The sequence below is a fragment of the Cynara cardunculus genome, assembly GCF_001531365.2.
Source record: "Cynara cardunculus var. scolymus isolate 2C chromosome LG 2, CcrdV1, whole genome shotgun sequence".
NCBI lineage: Eukaryota > Viridiplantae > Streptophyta > Magnoliopsida > Asterales > Asteraceae > Cynara > Cynara cardunculus.
Window position 1 is genome coordinate 65,703,453 of NC_037529.1, and position 18,898 is coordinate 65,722,350.

The window sequence follows — 18,898 nt, forward strand, 5'->3', positions numbered from 1 at the left end:
TTCATAAATAATTTCAATTTATTTAATTAATATACTATATTTATTAACCAATATGTAAAGTTAAATGTTTTGAAAGTAGAATGTTGTAATAAAAAATGTCATGTAAACAATATGTTATACGTAGACAGTTTATGTGGACAATACTTTGACATAAAAACCTAGTATTGCTATAATATGTAGATTTTTTAAAATCAAATGTTTTAATAAAAAATAATTTAAAATTACATTGATCTAATATATATACTTTAATAAAATTTAATTAAATAACTTAGTGGAAATTGAAAGAAACACAGGCATTCATGAATGGGACATGATTCGGCCGGTCAAGGTGGGCCGGTAAGAGTAAAGCAAAAAGACAAAAATAGCCCTGGCATCTTCTTAGTCTATCACCTAATACATTAAAAATTTGTCGGAGATATAGGGGTTTGAAATGGAAGAATAAATGGGGTTTGATAGATCCCGGAAACATAACACTGAAACCGAATCTTTTTTCCAATTTTCACGACATTTAATTTAATTCTTATAAATAACATAAAAAATCTTTACTTTAAATTGGATTCTTAATTCTCATTTACCTTATCATGTAACACTATCTACGATCAAACTAGATTGTTGATAATTGTATTCAACTCAATAAATGATTACTTGTTAAGAGTATTTTCTCTCACTTAGCAGGTGAGACACTGAGTCCTTGATATACCTCTTATTTGGTAAGATTTTCGGTCCTTACCAAGCTCAATCGGTAAGGTAAGTGATATCGATAAAAGCTTACTCAGTAGATATTTAGCAAATGGCTGCTTAATTTGAAACTTTTGGTTTGATTCGATATGTAATGTCTTCGAATTAGTCATTAATGGTTGGCTTCATTGGTACCCTTTCGGTATGCGTTTGTGAACACTTACATCAATAGTGGCTTTCCATCTTAAAAGCCTTCCTTCTTGCTTGCTTGCGAGAAGGCTTTCTTGCGTTCTTGCTTAGCTTATTTCAAAGGGGAGACAGTGGACCAATAAGCTAGTTGTCCCAACCAAGATAGGCCGGAGCTAGCCTCTTATCTTAAAGGCTACGTACTGATTTTCTCCTTGAGGAGCAAGGAAGATCAGAGGTCGCACCCGAAAACTATCAACTAAACTTTCTTGGGTCTTAGTCCGTTAAGGAAGTTGCCTAGAGCTATTAACTAGATTGAAAATGGAATAACGACCAGTCTTCCTAGCGATGTACAATTSTTTTGGTATATGAAATCTCGACGTCTAGGTCAATTCAATATCGAACAAAAAGGTAGCAATTCTTATGGCACAATCTTTTGGTATATGCAATTGAGAAGTCAGTAAGATATATGTAATTGTTAATTAAAATACTAATAACCCTCAATGATGGCAATTACTAGCTACAAAATTCAAAAAAAAACCAAGAACACACATGTATGGATGTCATCTTGCTTTTATAAACTTGTTTTTATAAACTTGCACAAAATAACCATATATTTCAAAAAGTTACATTTGCAAAAACCCTTTTTACTATTTTTACAAAGAAAGAGATCACGAAACCCGCACGATTTATTCATATTATTAACTATCATCGTACTTCACATCGTACAAAGATTATTCTACTAGCCATATGTATAAGATACAAACATGCAAACATCATGCATGGATGATTCTGTGTTCTCTAAGATATGACATGCATATATCTATAGCCATACATGGTTTGCAACATCTCAAGGAGTTGCTTCATGTTCGTTGAAGGCGATTGCCTCAGTGAGGGAGTGGCAACAATAACTACAGCCTCCACGACTGTAATATCTACCACAACACCCATATCTACAACCCCCTCCCCAACCACCACGACCATGACCACGCCAACCCCAACCGCCACCACCAGGTCCTCCGTTGTATCCACCCCAACCACCACCACCACCAGGTCCTCCCCATCCACCACCACCGAATCCACCCCAACCGCCTCCACCACCACCATATCCATTGGTCACATGATATTCTTCTGGAGCTTTGTTCTCTGCGTCCATGAAAACATCATTAGAAGCTATGAACATACATGGTCTTTCCAATAGATGATAAAAACGATCCAACGGAGAATTCATAATTAAACTCACCATTGTTTTCATTTTCTGATGTTTCGACTTGTGCAGTCGATGAGACCAGAAGAAGAAGGCCATACAGAACACATAGAACTACAAACGATTTGATCTTCATATTTCAACTGGGATCGATATAGTTTGTTAAGAAGTAGGGTCAGCAGCTAGCCATTTATATAGGGCTAAGAAGTAGGCAGTATGCATGCTTGAGAAAAGATGGTTGGCTGCCATGCATTTACTCCGGTGTATGGTTGGGAGTTCAATTCAAAGGGTTTTGGAATTTCCATAACAAATTCAAACTTCAATCCAAATTTTTGAAAATTCCACTATCTAAAGATAGTACAAGTTGCTTCAATTCGTCCTCATCTATTCCAAACCCATCACAGACATGCACCTTGCCTCACGGAGGAAAGAAGATATTTTTTTTATTAACCTAAATATCCAACCCGCAATGAGAGCCGACTAATTTCAAGGCGATCACCTGTTTTGCAGATAGCTGGAGTCACCGCATTTAAACCTCCGTGGCCACAAAATGATTTTTATTCCTCTTTGGATTTGAATAACTTATATTTCATATGGGCGATGCAATTTTTTTAAAAATTTTCCCACTATATCGCAAATTTTTTATGGTGACACGAGATCCCAACACTAACAAAATTGGGTTATAGAAGTCAAAATTGTCTGAATGTTATAATAGATTGTTTTATATGTTAAATTTTAAATATATTGGATTTTAAACTGTTTCGCTTTCGATCTCTTGATTCTTTAATCTTGGTGTAAATCCCAACACTCTCGGTCTCGGTCTCGATCTCTTGATTCTTTAATCTTGGTGTAAATTGAACACATTTGTGGAGTCGTTTAAATATGTTGGATTTTAAATATATTGGATTTTAAACTGTCATACAATTTTTTTTCATCGATAGACTGTAATCGGAACCATAACTCTTATTTATTCAAATTGTATTAATATGTAAAGAACAAGTGTAACTTATATCATCCTTAAATCTTCTCTAATAAAACCAGAGAAACTTCAAATTCGTTAAAATTCACGGCTCCCACCGCATTGCGCGGGTACACAACTAGTATAACCTTAAATGAGATTTTAATTAAATCTATGACTTTCTCGTGAGTGTATAAACCCATTTTTTCTTATATAGTCAGGAAGTCAAGAATTTAAATTAAAAACTCATTTAAGGTCATTTACCTAAATGACTCCAAGCTTTGGTTATGTCTTATTTTTCGTACAATACACACCCTAATTAAATTAGAGAGATTTTACGTTTCTCAAGATGAAGATTTTAAACGTAAGTTTCATAAAATAAGAACCGAAACAAAATACATTCAATTTTGATGCAATCTAAAGCTGTATCGTTAAACATTTATTTATTTTATTGTCAAATATAATAAATTAGGATTGAGTTAAGAACACAAAAGGAAACATATATACCAAGTAAATATAATTATCTATACTATCTTATTAAGCAAATTTAGCAAAAGTCTTAAAGTCTTAAAATTCAAAATGACCAAAATACTTTTATCTATCTATACTACCTTTAACAAAAATCTTAAAAACAACTTAAAATGCATAAGGTATAACCTTTAGATGCATAAAGTCTTAAAAACCAATATTAATGCAGAGAGTACTACAAAAATATGCATAAATTACTTCCGGCTCCCAAAGACAGTGAATTCCTTTCTMCCAGGCAACGATTCTTCTCCCAAGGTAACGATTCACATTCTTGATCACTTTATCAATATTCGTTCTATCAATCTCACTTGAATCGTTCCTCCTCTGGAATCGACTGGAATCGCTCCATTTTAGGYAGCGATTCACTGATTATCAAGGTTAGTTCTCCATTCGTTCTATCGGTATGTACTTCTCTATCAATCTCCACTTCTCTACTCTTAATCAATCGCACATTTACTTGAATCGCTCCTTTTCTGGAATTGAGGTAATTCACCCCTCTACTTGAATCGCTTCCTTTTTACATCCATGTTGTGTACTTCATCCCTTGTCCCTTTGTAGTTAGGGTTAGGGTTCTTTATAACTATCATTGTTTGGTTTTATAATTTTTCCTACATAAAACCACACTAATCTATTTTTTGGTTTGATAATAGTAACTCCTAATTTCTGGTTAGATTGCATATATGCTTACTTTTGGTGTAATTAGTTATCGAAGGCAAGACGCTCTATCGGCTTAGCTTATCGCTCTACCTTGCAGCAACCAAGCTCCGACACTACTTCCTTTCCACACATAGAAAAGTCAAGACCAGGCTCCCTAATGGAATGTTTAACCATGCATTTGCGGACATAAACTCTTCATTGGTAGCCCATAGCCCCTTGGACAACTGATTAAAACCATTGTATTATTGTATCAGGTTTGAAAACTCTTCTTCTATGGCTTTTGTTAGTTGATTTTTGGTTTTTTGCACGTTTTTTCTTAGGATTTTTCGTTTCTGCTGTCAAAGAGGAAACATGAATCACTTTATCAACTATGTGATTTTTCATAGTTCTTATAGTAAGAAACAACATTATATACTAATGGTATGATTTAACTCAAGCAACACTCACCCCACCAATCAACATTTAAGTCCAAATAACAATATTCTTGCTTTAATGTTCAATTTCAACTTCATCCAGTGTCAGAAAGCAAGCAAGTTTCAGTCACCGAAGAATTATACAACAGATTACCAATTTCAATGACCTCATAATGTTTAACATTTCGATTGACATCTAATGTAACCAACATTGTTGTCCAAATAACCAAGAGTTCAGTTTCACTATTTACAACATTGACAACTAAAATTGTCGCGAAGGAGATTATAATATTTAGAACCCCTTTTCCCCAAATTAGAAGTAGGGTATGTAAGGCTTATGATGGCATATGCTCATGATGGCATATGCTCATGGATATTACCACTTCTTTAAGACAAATGGTTGCCCGAGCAAGAAGAGCAGTAGGCTCACAATCATTTGTTGCATCTAAGATGTAATTTCTAATAGACACTTTGTAGGATATCAATTGCATTGCAATAACAGTTAATTGGCCTGATGGGACTGTTCTGGAATTTTATTTTGATTTTGTTATGTTATAGATAACAATATGCTTCTTGTAATCTAATAATTACATGCATAAAACCACACTAATCTATTTTTTGGTTAGTGTTCTTTATAACCATCATTTTTTGGTTTTATAATTGTTCATTTCGTTGTTTTATTGACCTTTAATCATTCCTAAGGGTTAGGTTCTTTATAACCACCATTTTTTGGTTTTATAATTGTTCATGCATAAAACCACACTAATCTATTTTTTGATTTGATAACAGTAACTCCTAATTTCTGGTTAGATTGCATATTCGCTTGCTTTTGGTGCAATTTGTGCATCCATAGACATAAACTCTTCATTGGTAGCCCGTAACCACTTGGACAACTGATTAGAACCACTGTACTGTTGTATCAGGTTTGAAACTTCTACTTCTATGGCTTTTGTTAGTTGGTTATCAATTTATGTTAGTAAAAATTTTATAGGATTGCTTTGCTATTTTGAGCTATTAATTTTTCGTTTATAGATCTCAAAATCTTTATATATATTTATTATTCTAGGATGGTGTCTGCTTTAGATGTTCCTACATGATCATGTTATGGTTTCAGCAGTTGCTGCTTTGTATCGGCCTTTTGTTTTGATCAGATTAAGGTGGTTGGATTTGAGTAAGTTCAGAACCACATGATCATGTCTATTTTGATTTAAACCATTGTACTCTCTCTGGTTCATAGTCATATATGAGTTTTCCTGCTAATTTTCATTTCCTTTGTTTCAAGAAATAAGGATCTCTGAGTTTATGACATGGTGTAGAGCTTTATTAAGAAGCTTGAGGCTCGAGTTTGTTTGTTGATTTATTATCTTTGTTGACCTACAATCACACAATTGAATATGGGTGTTCTTTCCATGTAGGTGATAATATCATTTGTGGGATCAAGGTAATTTAACTTTTTTTCTTAAAGTAAGTCTTAGAAACAAGTTTCATTTCTTATGTTTTCCACATGGTTAGAACATTGATTTAGCATGTTATCGGTATTCTTTGTATGTTATGGTTTATTGCTGTTTTTACACTTTGGTTGTTAGAGTTGTGGGTTTGTTGTTTGTTTGGCCAGTTCAAATCTGCTTTCAGGGTTAGGCTCTCTTCTTTACCTTATTTGGACATACCATTGATTTGGAGCGATTAGCCTGATGATTCTGAATCCAGACCTTATGCACCTGACACATACTTCTTTGGGTATCCTATCCTATTGATGATTCTGAATCCAGACCTTTTCACTTTGTTGTTCTTTATATCTATTTTACCTTTCAAGCATTTTGTAGAAATTGGACGATCTGCTCATTGGGGTAGAGGTCTGGTTTGCTTGCATCGCCCGACCAAACTTGCTAGGGTTAGAATTGTTACTGTTACATCGTGTTTTACAATTTCATTTTACCATTCTTTGATTAGGACATGAAGATTTTGGGATTAGGTACTCGTAGCTTGAAAACATGATTGTTAAAACACGGAGCCGTTCTCCCAATCTTTTTATTTATGTTAATTAATGCAACTTATCAATTTTTAAGCCTTCATAAGGATGTTGAGGTTAAGGGGTTGTTTACCAAATACTTACCCGGTTAAGCGCTTTCTAAGTCACATTATCTTACCAGATGAATATGGTAAGAGCCTTTTTACCAAACCCTTACCCGGTTATTTTTGCATCTACAATTGTTATTTTTGCATCTACTATTGCAATCTTTATAACTACTTCTTTCTACCCCCTGTGTGGAGCTTCTGGCTACGCAGCCTTTGAAGATTTGACTCCTGGGAATATCTTGACTAGTTTCGGAGTTTAAGAACCTTACTGGCTCGTAGACTTTGGTAATGCGTGCACTGTTCTCCACTTAGTTGGAGGGTATCAGGTATTGCATGACCTTGGTTTTACTCGTTTAAAACTCTTAATCTCCATGCTTATTGATCCTTAATCCTTATCAATTTCATCATATACATGTTGTTAGATATATAGTTAGACATTATTTGCAATTGCGGAATGATGGTATGCAGAAAAGTTCCCAGAAAGCGCGTTAACAAGTGATATCGGGAATTTGAAAGTGTTGATATTGCCCAAGTTTAGAGTGAATCCTCTTAGGTTATGTTTTAGAAGTACATATGTGATATTGACCATTGGAGTAGGGATGGCTATTCCCTTACTTCAATGAAGTCTTGGCTTTTTCAGGATCAATCATCTTATGGCCCTTGACTATATATTTCCCAGTGGAAATGTATATTGTGCAGCAGAACAGGTTGATTGTTCTACAGGTTTACAGCACTTTTTGCCTGCTTGTAACCATTTTTACATTGGCTGGTTCCATTGAAGGACTTATTCCCAAAAGATTTGGCTTAGTAAAGTACTTTTATCTTTAAACCTGGTTTGTATGCCATATGCACACACTATCCATGGATTGGTGGATTAAGATAGAAAGTCAGATTCAATCATAGCCTTTTAAAATTGAGTTTGTTTTTTGCCCTTGTTATTATTGTATGATATTAAACCTATTCCAATATTAATATTAGTATTTTTAATATTTTAAAGGGGAAATTACATTAATTTATAATGAATTTTGTTTTGATTTTTATTGTAAAAAAATATCATTCCCCCAAGTACCAAAAATACATTTGGCATGCAAAGCAGGTTTAAATTGTAAACACCTAACACGCATATTCTAAAAACGTACATAAACATGCATAATGGGTCAAATTAGAAGTTGTAAAAGTCGGGTTTAAATTACAGGTTGTATGAATTTATACTATCTTATAAATCAGATTTGTCAAAAGTCTTAAAAATAATTTTTAATGCACAAAGTCTTATATAAAAGTCTTAAAAACAACTTATAATGCATTAAGTACTACTACTTTATGCATTTAGTCTTAAAATCTTTTAATCTACAACTAAAATAACATATAATACAAGTTATCAATGCACATTATTACTTTTTTTCATGTTTCCAAGATACTTTTGACATCTTTAACTTATGTCTTCACTCTCTCATACCTCTATGTCTTCTCTTCATCCTCCAATGTGAGATTCAAAATGATATTCACCATGCGTTATTCATTCATCTTCCATTTAATTGCTCTAGAACTCTCGGTCTCGCTTTCAATCTCTTGATTCTTTGCTCTTGGTGTAAATCGAATACATTTGTGGAGTCGTTTAAATATGTTGAATTTTAAATATATTGGATTATAAACTGTCATACAATTTTTTTCATCGATAGACTGTAATTTGAACCATAACTCTTATTTATTCAATTTGTATTAATATGTAAGATCAAGCGTAACTTATATCATCGTTAAATCTTCTCTAATAAAACCAGTGAAACTTCAAAATCTTTAAAATTCACGGCTCCCGCCGCATTGCGCGGGTAGACAACTAGTAGTAAATTCATACATTACTATTAATTACATAAAATTTGAGAACATTTGAATTTAGTTTTTTAATTATTGAATATTTAGTATTTGTAATATCTCCTTTATCACAATTTTACATTAATTAGTGATTAGACAAATATAATATGTCTAGAGGAAAATGAAAAAGCACAGGAGGCCATTCACTAGATTTCGGTTGATTCAGAAGTTGTGGGCTCAAGTTAAAATGTCTATGTATCTATCTATATTTTATGTATGCAGAAGAAAAATAATTAGTTTTGTAATTTTTATAAATAGACAACAAATGAGTTCATATATGAACCCATGTGATACACTTATGAACTATATGTTCATATGTAAACCCGTTAATTAGTTCACATGTGAACTATTTAACAGGTTCATATATGAACACACATGTTCATATATGAATCAGTTAATTGATTCATATGTGAATCATATAGATTTATATATGTGATTCATACGGGTTCATATGTGAATCAGTTAAAATAGTTCATATGTAAGTTACACGAGTTCACATATCAACATATAGTTCAGATGTGAATTAATAGGTTCATATATGACCCTGTATTTGTAAAAGTTACGAAATTGACTTTTCTATTTAATTTTTGTATAAACGTAATTTTTGATAAGTTAAAGCCGTACGTAATTATTGACCAATCAAAAAGCCGATCTCAACCGTATTAAAGACTAGAATGACTTCTTTAATTACTTATCAATTATTTAACACTAAGGAAGCATGTTTTTTGACACCATTAATTTTTGGATAGAAATGGTACCTCATCTTTACCTCTAACTAAAGATCATGGATTTGATTACCAAGGAATATTATAGCACTATTTAGAAACTTTAATTAATCCAAAAATTATTTATTTTATAAGTAATTATGATGAATATTATCCATTATAAATGTCTCTTACAACATTAATTCGTTATCAATATTTTATCATGTTATTCATCATGAATGCTTACAAAAAAGATGGTTTCGATGGCTTTAAGATATTTAAGGTTTTCAAATGAACCTCCCTCTATGACACGTACTGTTCGTCAATTTAATACTATATATCAAAACAAATATAATTAGGATTGTAAAGAATAGAACGTTCAACGAATCGTTCGTGAACTGTTCAGTGGGAAGTTCTTTTATTTAATAAATGAACGAACATTAATTTTTTTTTGTTCATTCGTTTAATTAAACGAACGAACATTAACAAGAGTCTCATTCGTTCATTTATGTTCGTTTATATATTAAATTTTTTATTTATTTAGTTTGAATTCAAATAATATTTATTTTAGTTTTAACTTTTTAGAATATTTAGATTTAAATTTTATCATCATTTTGTCTTATTTTGAAATTTTTACCTTTTCATCGTCTATGCTCGTTTAATATCATTTATGTTCGTTTATTTTTGTTTAGCCCGTTCGTTCATGTTCGTTCGTTTACGTTCGATTTGCATGTTAACAAACGAGCATAAACGAACACGGACACACCCGATTTCTAAACAAACGAACACAAACACAAAGATTTTATTCCGTTTACCATTCATGTTCAGCTTCTGCTTTTCAATCGTTGTGCCATGGGATGGTATGTAAAACTTCAACAGCTTACAAGCAAAAGAAAAAGAAAAAAAAAAGAGTATGCAATATTGATAAATTGAGACGATAATGACGAACAGAACACCAAAAATGGTGGTCACCAAAACACTTGATGAAGTCTTCAGTTCCCATGCATATGTGTCATTCAATCTAGACACCTGCCACTACGTCATCAATACACCTAACTCTCAATTGCACACTCATTCTTTTCAGGAACTAATCCAAATATTCAATACTTTGACTCTCAAGTTACCATTTTTGAATCATGTCTCGTCGTTACTACTATATACCACCTTTTATACTGAGAAAATCATCGGAATACGTTAATGGATAAGTGACACCATGCATTAAGTTTTGTATAAATAGAGGGCCAAGGAAAATGCACCATCTTCATAGCAATCAACGTACGTACTCGTTTTGAATCTACTAAAATGAAGATCAACTCGTGCTTGCTTTTTGCACTTCTTCTTCTTCTTGTTTCATGCACTTTGGCTGTGGAGACATCGCAGCAGGAGACAACCACTGAGCAGAGTCTCTCTATCATATCTTCTATGATCTTCCATTTCTAATAATCATTTTTAATAACATTATAAGTTGACACGATTTTAATTGTCCATTGCAGAACCCGAAGAAGCTGCTTATGGTGGAGGTGGTGGATGGGGATGTCGCCATGGATGCTGTTATCATGGATATAGAGGAGGTTGTGCAAGATGTTGCTCCTCGCCAGAAGAGGCCAAGGCCTTTGCGGAAAGACAAGCTCACCCTCAAAAACCCTAATAAGTAAATTCGCATGCAGTTGCAGTAGCTAGCTGCGATAACAAATCCATGTATTTGGTATATATTCACTAAATAAATAAAACAATACATGGTGTTGTAATAGAGCTATAAATAAGAGTTTAATGTGGAAAATAGGATCTTTTTCCACCTTTTGGAGTATATTTTGCGACATCCAACTGTTCAATGTATGTGCTATCTTTCTATTTTTGGCAGTATATGATTAATTCGTTTCTTAGATGTCATGAATTGATGAGTCATAAAGGAAATCTGTAACCGCTCTCCCTTCCCAAGAAGCTTCGACTGAAACAAGACAAAAAAGATGAAAGGGTTTCGAATGCAGACATCGACATCAGGCCATGTGCATAGGCCTATATCAAGGGTTTCCAACAGCTCTTTGTTCGAACCTTCCGTTGGTTGTAAACATTACATGCATGATGATGATGATGCAACAAACTACAAAAGCAATTGGATTTTCGATTTCTGGATTCTTTTAATTAGCAAGTAGGAACACACAATCACATACTATTAGTTTCAAGACTGATACAAGATATATAGTTGAGGAAATAGAAGATAGGAGATAGTACATAGAACATTCCAAAAGCCCTTTAAATGGAGAAAAATGAAGTGTTTTGGAGTTCTTAATTATAGCTTTTTTTTCCCTTTCTAATAACCTCTCCAAACCTTTCTTTTAACATAAAAAATAATAAGGGTTGCTAAACACACCCTATCTTACTCATTCCTATGATCCTCCTATCTATTCTCTCAAAGGGTTGCTAAACATTCCTATGATACAATTTTAAGGTGGTGTTTGATTGGTTTGAGCTTGGCTTTAAAGATCAAAAGTATCAGGAGGTCTCACGTATAAATCCAAGGAGGAATAAAAATGCCCTTGTGGCCACGGAGGTTCAAATGCGGTGACTCAGTACTATCTGCAAAGCAGGTGGTCATCTTAGAATTAGTCGGCTCAAATAACAGATTAGATATGATCAGGTTAATGAAAAAAAACCATTCCTATGATACTTGTTTCGTGTGCATCTATTCTCTCACAAACAATGACTTGATCAAATAATTCAACCCAATGAATCAACCCTATCACTAGAGTTATATATAATATTTTTGTATATGCATGCTTCAAAGTTACGCTACAACAAAACTGAGTTTATATAGGACACCCTCAATCTCTAAATGTCTCAATAGATCATTTTATAGGACTTAATTTATAGGAACAAAATATAAAGCGTCTTATCTAAAGGTGTTGTAATAAGTTTATATGACGCTTTTAGGCGTCTTAACAAGTTTTTTAGAACATTTTTAATACAAAGTGTCGCATTAAAGTGTCCTATAAATTCAATTTTTATAGGACATTTGTTTTTATATGATAGTTTTTCAAATAATGTCATGTAAAGTTGTTAATGAGACGTTTTATATTAAAAGTGTTCTAAAAAACTTATTACGACATCAAAAAAAAGTCATATAAACTTATTATAACACCTTTAGATATGACACTTTATTTTTTTGGTCCTATAAACTAAGTCTTATAAAGAGGTATATTAAGACGCTTTATTTTTTTGGTCCTATAAACTAAGTCTTATAAAGAAGTATATTAAGACGCTTAAAAATTGAGAGTGTCCTACAAACCCGATTTTATTGTAATGTTATCAATTACGTTATATAAAAATCACTTGTCCTGAATTTCTCTATTTCCTTCATATTCTAATGAAGAGAATTTTGATCTTCCACTAAGATTTACCTCTTCCCAGTTAAATTTTTTATGCAATAAACAGAATTAAACTTTTGTTACACTAATAGAGAAGAAATATAATTCTTTACACTAAAATTAGTTAATTTAACTAGTTACCAAAGTGCTTTTGGCCTAGCATTATCCATGTTAATTACTAGTAAGATCCCAGTTTTTCTGGACGTCAAGGACTTAAACCTCACTAAAAATGAACATCGTTGTAAGTATGTCATATATATGAATTTAATCATTTAAGAACTTCAAATCCATTCTAAACAACTAATTTAAGATAATTAGGGGGTGTTTTGCTTCAAGAAGCAAAATGAAATTGAAAATGACATGAAATGAGAACGTGAATGAATTTTCATTCGTGCCAAATTAACAAAGAATAAAAATTTGGTTTGAAGGGGAATGAGTCAGTTATATTATGAAACCAAACAATTTTTTATATATACTCAATCCTATTAATGACTGTTTCATACCACTAACCGAACACTTCTTAATGTTATTAATTAGATAACTATCATTATTTTAAATAAAAATTAATGTATTTTTTTAGAAAAATCCATACTTATCTCTTTCTCTCTCCTATATTTGTATTAAGATACCTATTGGAGCACCAAAGGTGAATACATTATAAACACAAAGTAAACAACTTTAATAAAATTTTATATTAGGATATCATGTTCACAAGCTATATGTTTAGATTTAGTTTGTATTCATAAAATATGTTTACATGTTATAACAGATATCGTAGATTTAGATTTAGATTATGTTCACAAACTATAATAGTATATTCAGAATGTTTGCATATGTTCACATTGTGTTCATATTGAATTATATATGTGTATGTTATGGAGAGATGTGAGATCGGAGAACATAATAGGAGAGAAAGGGAGGTTTTTAATTTATATTATTTTTTTTCAACTAATTTTTTGTTATTTAAGTTGGATCTTATAGATGTCATGAGTTACAAAGTTTTAAAGAATGGCATATATATATATATATATATATATATAGAGAGAGAGAGAGAGAGAGAGATATTTGAGATCATGTGAGACCAAAAGTTTTTTGTGAGATCCGTAAAACCAATTATCAACTCTTGGATTAAATCTACAATTTGAATATTCATAATCATAAAATTGTCACGAGACTTCTCAATAATCACAAAATTGTCACCATACAACTTTAGACCATTAGATCATTAGTTTATAAAGTTGATCAATAAACATAAATTAGTCTTACGGGTCCACGAAAAATCATTGTTCTCACATGAACTCAACCCTATATATATATATATATATATATATATATAGTAGAGCGACATGGGTTAACGTGAGAACAAAGTCAAGGCTCAACACTATAATGTACCATAACTAGAGGATTACAAATTATTTAGTAGCATGCTCTTATTACAAATTATTTAGTAACATAAATTAGTCTTAAGTATCCATTTATCATCCATATATATATATATAGAGAGAGAGAGAGAGAGAAAGAAGTAACGAAGTTCAAAGTGTTGTTGGATATTATCCTTACACCTCTTATCCTTTTCAAACGTAGATGCTCTTATTACTAACACAATTACGTACATTACATAATCCATGCTTTTATCTTTAACCCCCTCCTCATTCTTCGCCGCCTCCCCTTCCCCCACCTGATCCGCTTCCTCCACCTCCACCTCCACCTCCCTTATGCTCGCCACCATGTCCTCCACCACCTCCCTTATGCCCGCCACCACCACCTCCGCTTCCTCCTCCACCACCCTTATGGCCGCCACCACCACCTCCGCTTCCTCCGCCACCGCCTCCCTTGCCACTACCTCCGCTACCACCGCTGCCTCCACTTCCACCGCCTCCCTTGCCACCACTTCCACCCCCTCCCTTGCCTCCGCCTCCACTACCTCCACTTCCACCGCCTCCCTTGCCTCCGCCTCCGCTGCTACCGCCTCCCTTGCCACCATGGCCGCTGCTGCCACCGCTTCCACCATGCCCACCACCTCCGCCTCCACTACCACCACCGCCACCTCCGCTTCCACCTCCCTTGCCTCCGCTGCCACCACCGCTACCTCCACTTCCACCTCCCTTGCCTCCGCTACCACCACCACCGCTACCTCCGCTTCCACCTCCCTTGCCACTGCCACCACCACCACCGCTACCTCCGCTTCCACCTCCCTTGCCACTGCCACCACCACCACCGCTACCTCCACTTCCACCGCCTCCTTTGCCACCGCTTCCACCATGCCCACCGCCTCCCTTGCCACCACTGCCGCTACCTCCGCTTCCACCGCCTCCCTTGCCACCACCACCGCCACTACCACCGCTTCCACCATGCCCACCACCTCCCTTGCCACCACCACTACCACCACTTCCACCTCCTCCCTTGCCACCACCGCCACTGCCACCGTGTCCACCGCCTCCACCTCCACTGCCACCGTGTCCTCCACCACCTCCGCTACCACCACCGCCGCTGCCACCGTGTCCTCCACCACCTCCACTACCTCCGTGTCCTCCACCACCTCCACTACCACCACCGCCGCTACCCCCGCTTCCACCATGTCCTCCACTTCCTCCGCTTCCTCCACCTCCCTTGCCACCCCCTCCACTGCCACCACCCCCATGGCCGCTGCCTCCGCTACCACCACTGCCACTTCCAACTCCTATGCCAACAATATCTTCTAACGAGTCACCACCAGTTCCTACCACACCAACCTCATCACTTGGGCGTTTTTTTCTTTCATCCAGTGCTTCCCTTTCCGACTCTGAAATTCACCAATTTCACAAGTTACAATTTTATGTTTTCATCAAAAGATTTATAGGAAGGTTATCTATTGCGCATATGTAGTTAAGTTAAGGAAGACAAATACACCTTGAACGCTATCTTATTCCATTTTCTTCTCGTTTCAATTCATGCATCGTATGGATATAAAAAAAGCATGAAACTCGTTTTATAAAAACGTTAAGATGGCGTGCAAGACGCAAGAATCACTCGCAAACAACACAAAACCCGGCGTTTCTATGCTACCCAATACGTCAACCCGTTGTGCATCCCTAAAACAAAACCAAAGATGAAAGAGTTAACTCACTGGCATCAGCGGTCTCGATTGATCTCGCGGAAGAGACGACAATTCCAATAAGGAATAAAAGAGCCAACAAAACCAAACCCTTTTTCATCTTCATCTTTCTTGCTGGTGAGTGAACCTATATTTTTGTACACCTTTTCAAGGTTGATCAATGAGGCTATTCATCAGTCTTCTATTTATAATCAGATCGAACACTTCAACTGTGGTAGGCCCCTGGAAGTAATATCCCAGACCAGAAGTGACACCTATAATTTTAATGCTGATGTGTCTTATCAACAAAGTGACACCACATGCAGCTTGGTTGTGATGACTGATGAGATGCATGATCATCAAAAACTCTCTTAGGTTTCAGAACATGAAGATATTTGGCATGTCACCAGTCATATCTTTCCCAAAAATAGTAGTTGCATGTTAATAATTTTGATTCTCGGAAATCCCCAAGTTTGGCTTTTCTCTATGAATTTTGCGAAGAGCTCGTACATACGTAGGTGGATAATGTGGACCAAATTACGGATGAAGAGAGCATCAATCAAGTCTCACCTGAATGTGTGTAAAAATTTGATTATGAAGATGAGATCTCTGACCTGAAGTTGGATAACTACAAGAAACAATGCCTACAAAAAACCCGGCCTGGTTTTTTGGCCCAAGTATCGGTGACGGTTAAGGGCCAACCTTGTGTGTTGTAAACGAACAGAATGTTTCACGAACCGTTTGTAAGTCATTCGGCCGGAAGTTCGTTTATGTTCGTCTATTAATAGATGAACGAACATGCCTGAACATATTTTTTTATCCGTTTAATTAAATGAACGAAAATGAATAATGACAATGTTTATTTATTTACGTTCGTGAACGTTCAATTCGTTTATATATATATATAGAGAGAGAGAGAGAAAAAAAAAAAGAAGAGTGTTGTGTCTGGTTCAAATGTTAACCAAGTTTATTGTGTTAACTTTGTTAACCATTTTCAACCAATGACAATTCATCTTATATATAGATTCATATCCATCTTAGAATTTAATAACAAGGGTAAATATGTAATTTTCTTTTTTATATAACTCTCATATCATTAATTGAGAGTTACAAAATCATAAAGTCTCATGATTTTTGTTAATTTATTATTGAATATCCAATTATGTGAACATTTGAACATCAAAATGTGTATAAATGTATACGTTCATGTTGTGATCATATATGTTCTAGACCTCTCTCGATAAGACCATATGTGTTCGTACATGTTCAAATGGGTCGTTCATCATCTTGCATGTGGTTATATAATTGACACAGGTGTCACATGTGTTCATAACTGATTGAAAGATTTCGTATATGTCGATTTGTGTTCATAATGAAAGAACTATTGTTCACAAGCTATTCATATTGTGTTCATATGTAGACTAACTGCATTTCTCAACAGTGGCTGGCTTCTGAATGTGTTCATAATGAAGGAACTATTGTTCACGAGCTGTTCATATCGTGTTCATAATTGTTTTTTATTTCTTACCTTTCGTCTTGCAATTATTCTTATTGTGTTCATAACTGTTCATGTTGTGTTCATACATGTTCGGAGATGCTTCAAGACACTTTGGTAATAATATTTACTATTTTGGTAACTGATGGTATTAAAAGCACATGATATTTATACTACTTTATAAAGCAGATTTGATAAAAGTTTTAAAAACAATCTTAAATGCATAAGGTACTGCTTCTTTATGCATAAAGTCTTAAAAGTCTTAATTACAAATCATTTATGCATATGGTACGACTCAACAATGCTTCACCTACTACAATTCATATTTTTAAGTTTTATTTTTCCCATATTTAGTTTTGGTTGCCAATAGACATTGAAAATTTAAACCATCTACCCCTTTCAAATTTTGACCGTTTGTGTTCCCAAGATTTTCATCTTTACCATCAAAAACTCTTACCATTTCAAATTTCAAATATAAACCTCAAATTTTCATAATTCACGATTGATTTTTCCCAATCACCTCCATTGCCCCAGCTACATTCTTCCTCGCCTCCGTTGTTCCTCGTCGTCTCTCCTCCGGTCACACCGACACCCTTACAACTTCCACACGTGTTTATACTTGTATAAAAGTCTTCCTTTGGTTTTTCATTTTACTACTAGGGTTTGAGTTAGCTGCTTATTTTAAAGCTTATTATTTCGGAGCTCTGGATCTACATTTACAGTATTAACAAACCCATTTGCTTTTAAGGGTTTTTTTTATTCAATATATTCGAGATAGGTTGTGATTCGGGTTGAGTATCTTGCTTCATTGCTCCAGTCCTTGGCAAATGCTTGTATCTTGCTCCACCGTTCAAGTCATTCGGGTTGTGATTAAGGGTTTATGGATAATTGTAAAACTTACTAACACCAACATTTTGGATGGATGTATATTTGAATCTAAATTAGATATAAATGTAGTAGGCTTTGTTACATCTTTAAGAAATTTGATATCTCAAAATTGAATAATCTTAATAAGCTTTTTACATCCCGCTGCATTGTGCGGGTAGACAACTAGTTTTACATAAATATCCTTTTCCACTTAGTTCACATATATTTGTGAAATTGTAAATTTAATAAATTAAAATTTTAATATAATTAATCACAATCGTTTATTGTAAAAATCAATGGTCAAGATTAGTTCAAGTTAATACAATAAACTTGGTTAACATTTGAACCGGCCCATATATACATAGAGAGGTTCAAATGAGAAGCACTAAATGTATGAGAATTAAAGAAGTGATCATAACCCTTAGATTAAATCATTAAATTTTATTGGGTCGGTCAAGGGTAATATGGTAATTAGCAGAAAGCGTTGGCTATTGATGATCACCACACGCTCATTATCGATGCTAGCAACGGAAGTTTGGTCGGCGGTATATGATCTCGATCCCATTAACTAACGATTCTAACAAATCAAATCTGGTTTTATGGCAATTCTATCATCTATATGTTATTTACAGCTTTTATTCGGTTCATTTACAGCCTTACTTAGTCATTAACACCATACATACTTCAATTTGAAAAAATGTATGACAACCTAACGACGACATAAATTCAAAATCGTTGTATAAGCTATAATTTTTTTCTCTAATTTCATCTTTTTATAAAAACCATTGTTTTGAAGAACTTTTTATGTAATTATATATATAT

At 34.3% G+C, this 18,898-nt stretch overlaps 2 protein-coding genes across 2 annotated transcripts; one reads left to right on the forward strand and one right to left on the reverse strand.

The window, feature by feature from the left end:
* The first annotated feature begins 10,529 nt into the window (after positions 1-10,529).
* Positions 10,530-11,085, forward strand: LOC112508009 (late embryogenesis abundant protein M17-like). Its single transcript, XM_025112787.1, has 2 exons — positions 10,530-10,678; positions 10,770-11,085. Exons 1-2 carry the CDS (start codon positions 10,579-10,581, stop codon positions 10,922-10,924), a joined length of 255 nt encoding a protein of 84 aa, XP_024968555.1. The 5' UTR covers positions 10,530-10,578; the 3' UTR covers positions 10,925-11,085.
* A 3,205-nt stretch (positions 11,086-14,290) lies between these two features.
* On the reverse strand, positions 14,291-16,447 carry LOC112506316 (glycine-rich cell wall structural protein-like). The gene is made up of 2 exons (XM_025110325.1): positions 15,748-16,447; positions 14,291-15,423 (listed from the first exon to the last, which is right to left on the reverse strand). Exons 1-2 carry the CDS (start codon positions 15,839-15,841, stop codon positions 14,291-14,293), a joined length of 1,227 nt encoding a protein of 408 aa, XP_024966093.1. The 5' UTR covers positions 15,842-16,447.
* Positions 16,448-18,898: the final 2,451 nt, after the last annotated feature.

Coding starts and splice junctions, on each gene's coding strand:
- LOC112506316 (XM_025110325.1), bottom strand. CDS start 15,841: ATGAAGATGAAAAAGGGTTTGGTTTTGTTGGCTCTTTTATTCCTTATT. Junction 15,424..15,747: donor AATCGAGACCGCTGATGCCA/GTGAGTTAACTC, acceptor GGTGAATTTCAG/AGTCGGAAAGGGAAGCACTG.
- LOC112508009 (XM_025112787.1), top strand. CDS start 10,579: ATGAAGATCAACTCGTGCTTGCTTTTTGCACTTCTTCTTCTTCTTGTT. Junction 10,679..10,769: donor GGAGACAACCACTGAGCAGA/GTCTCTCTATCA, acceptor TGTCCATTGCAG/AACCCGAAGAAGCTGCTTAT.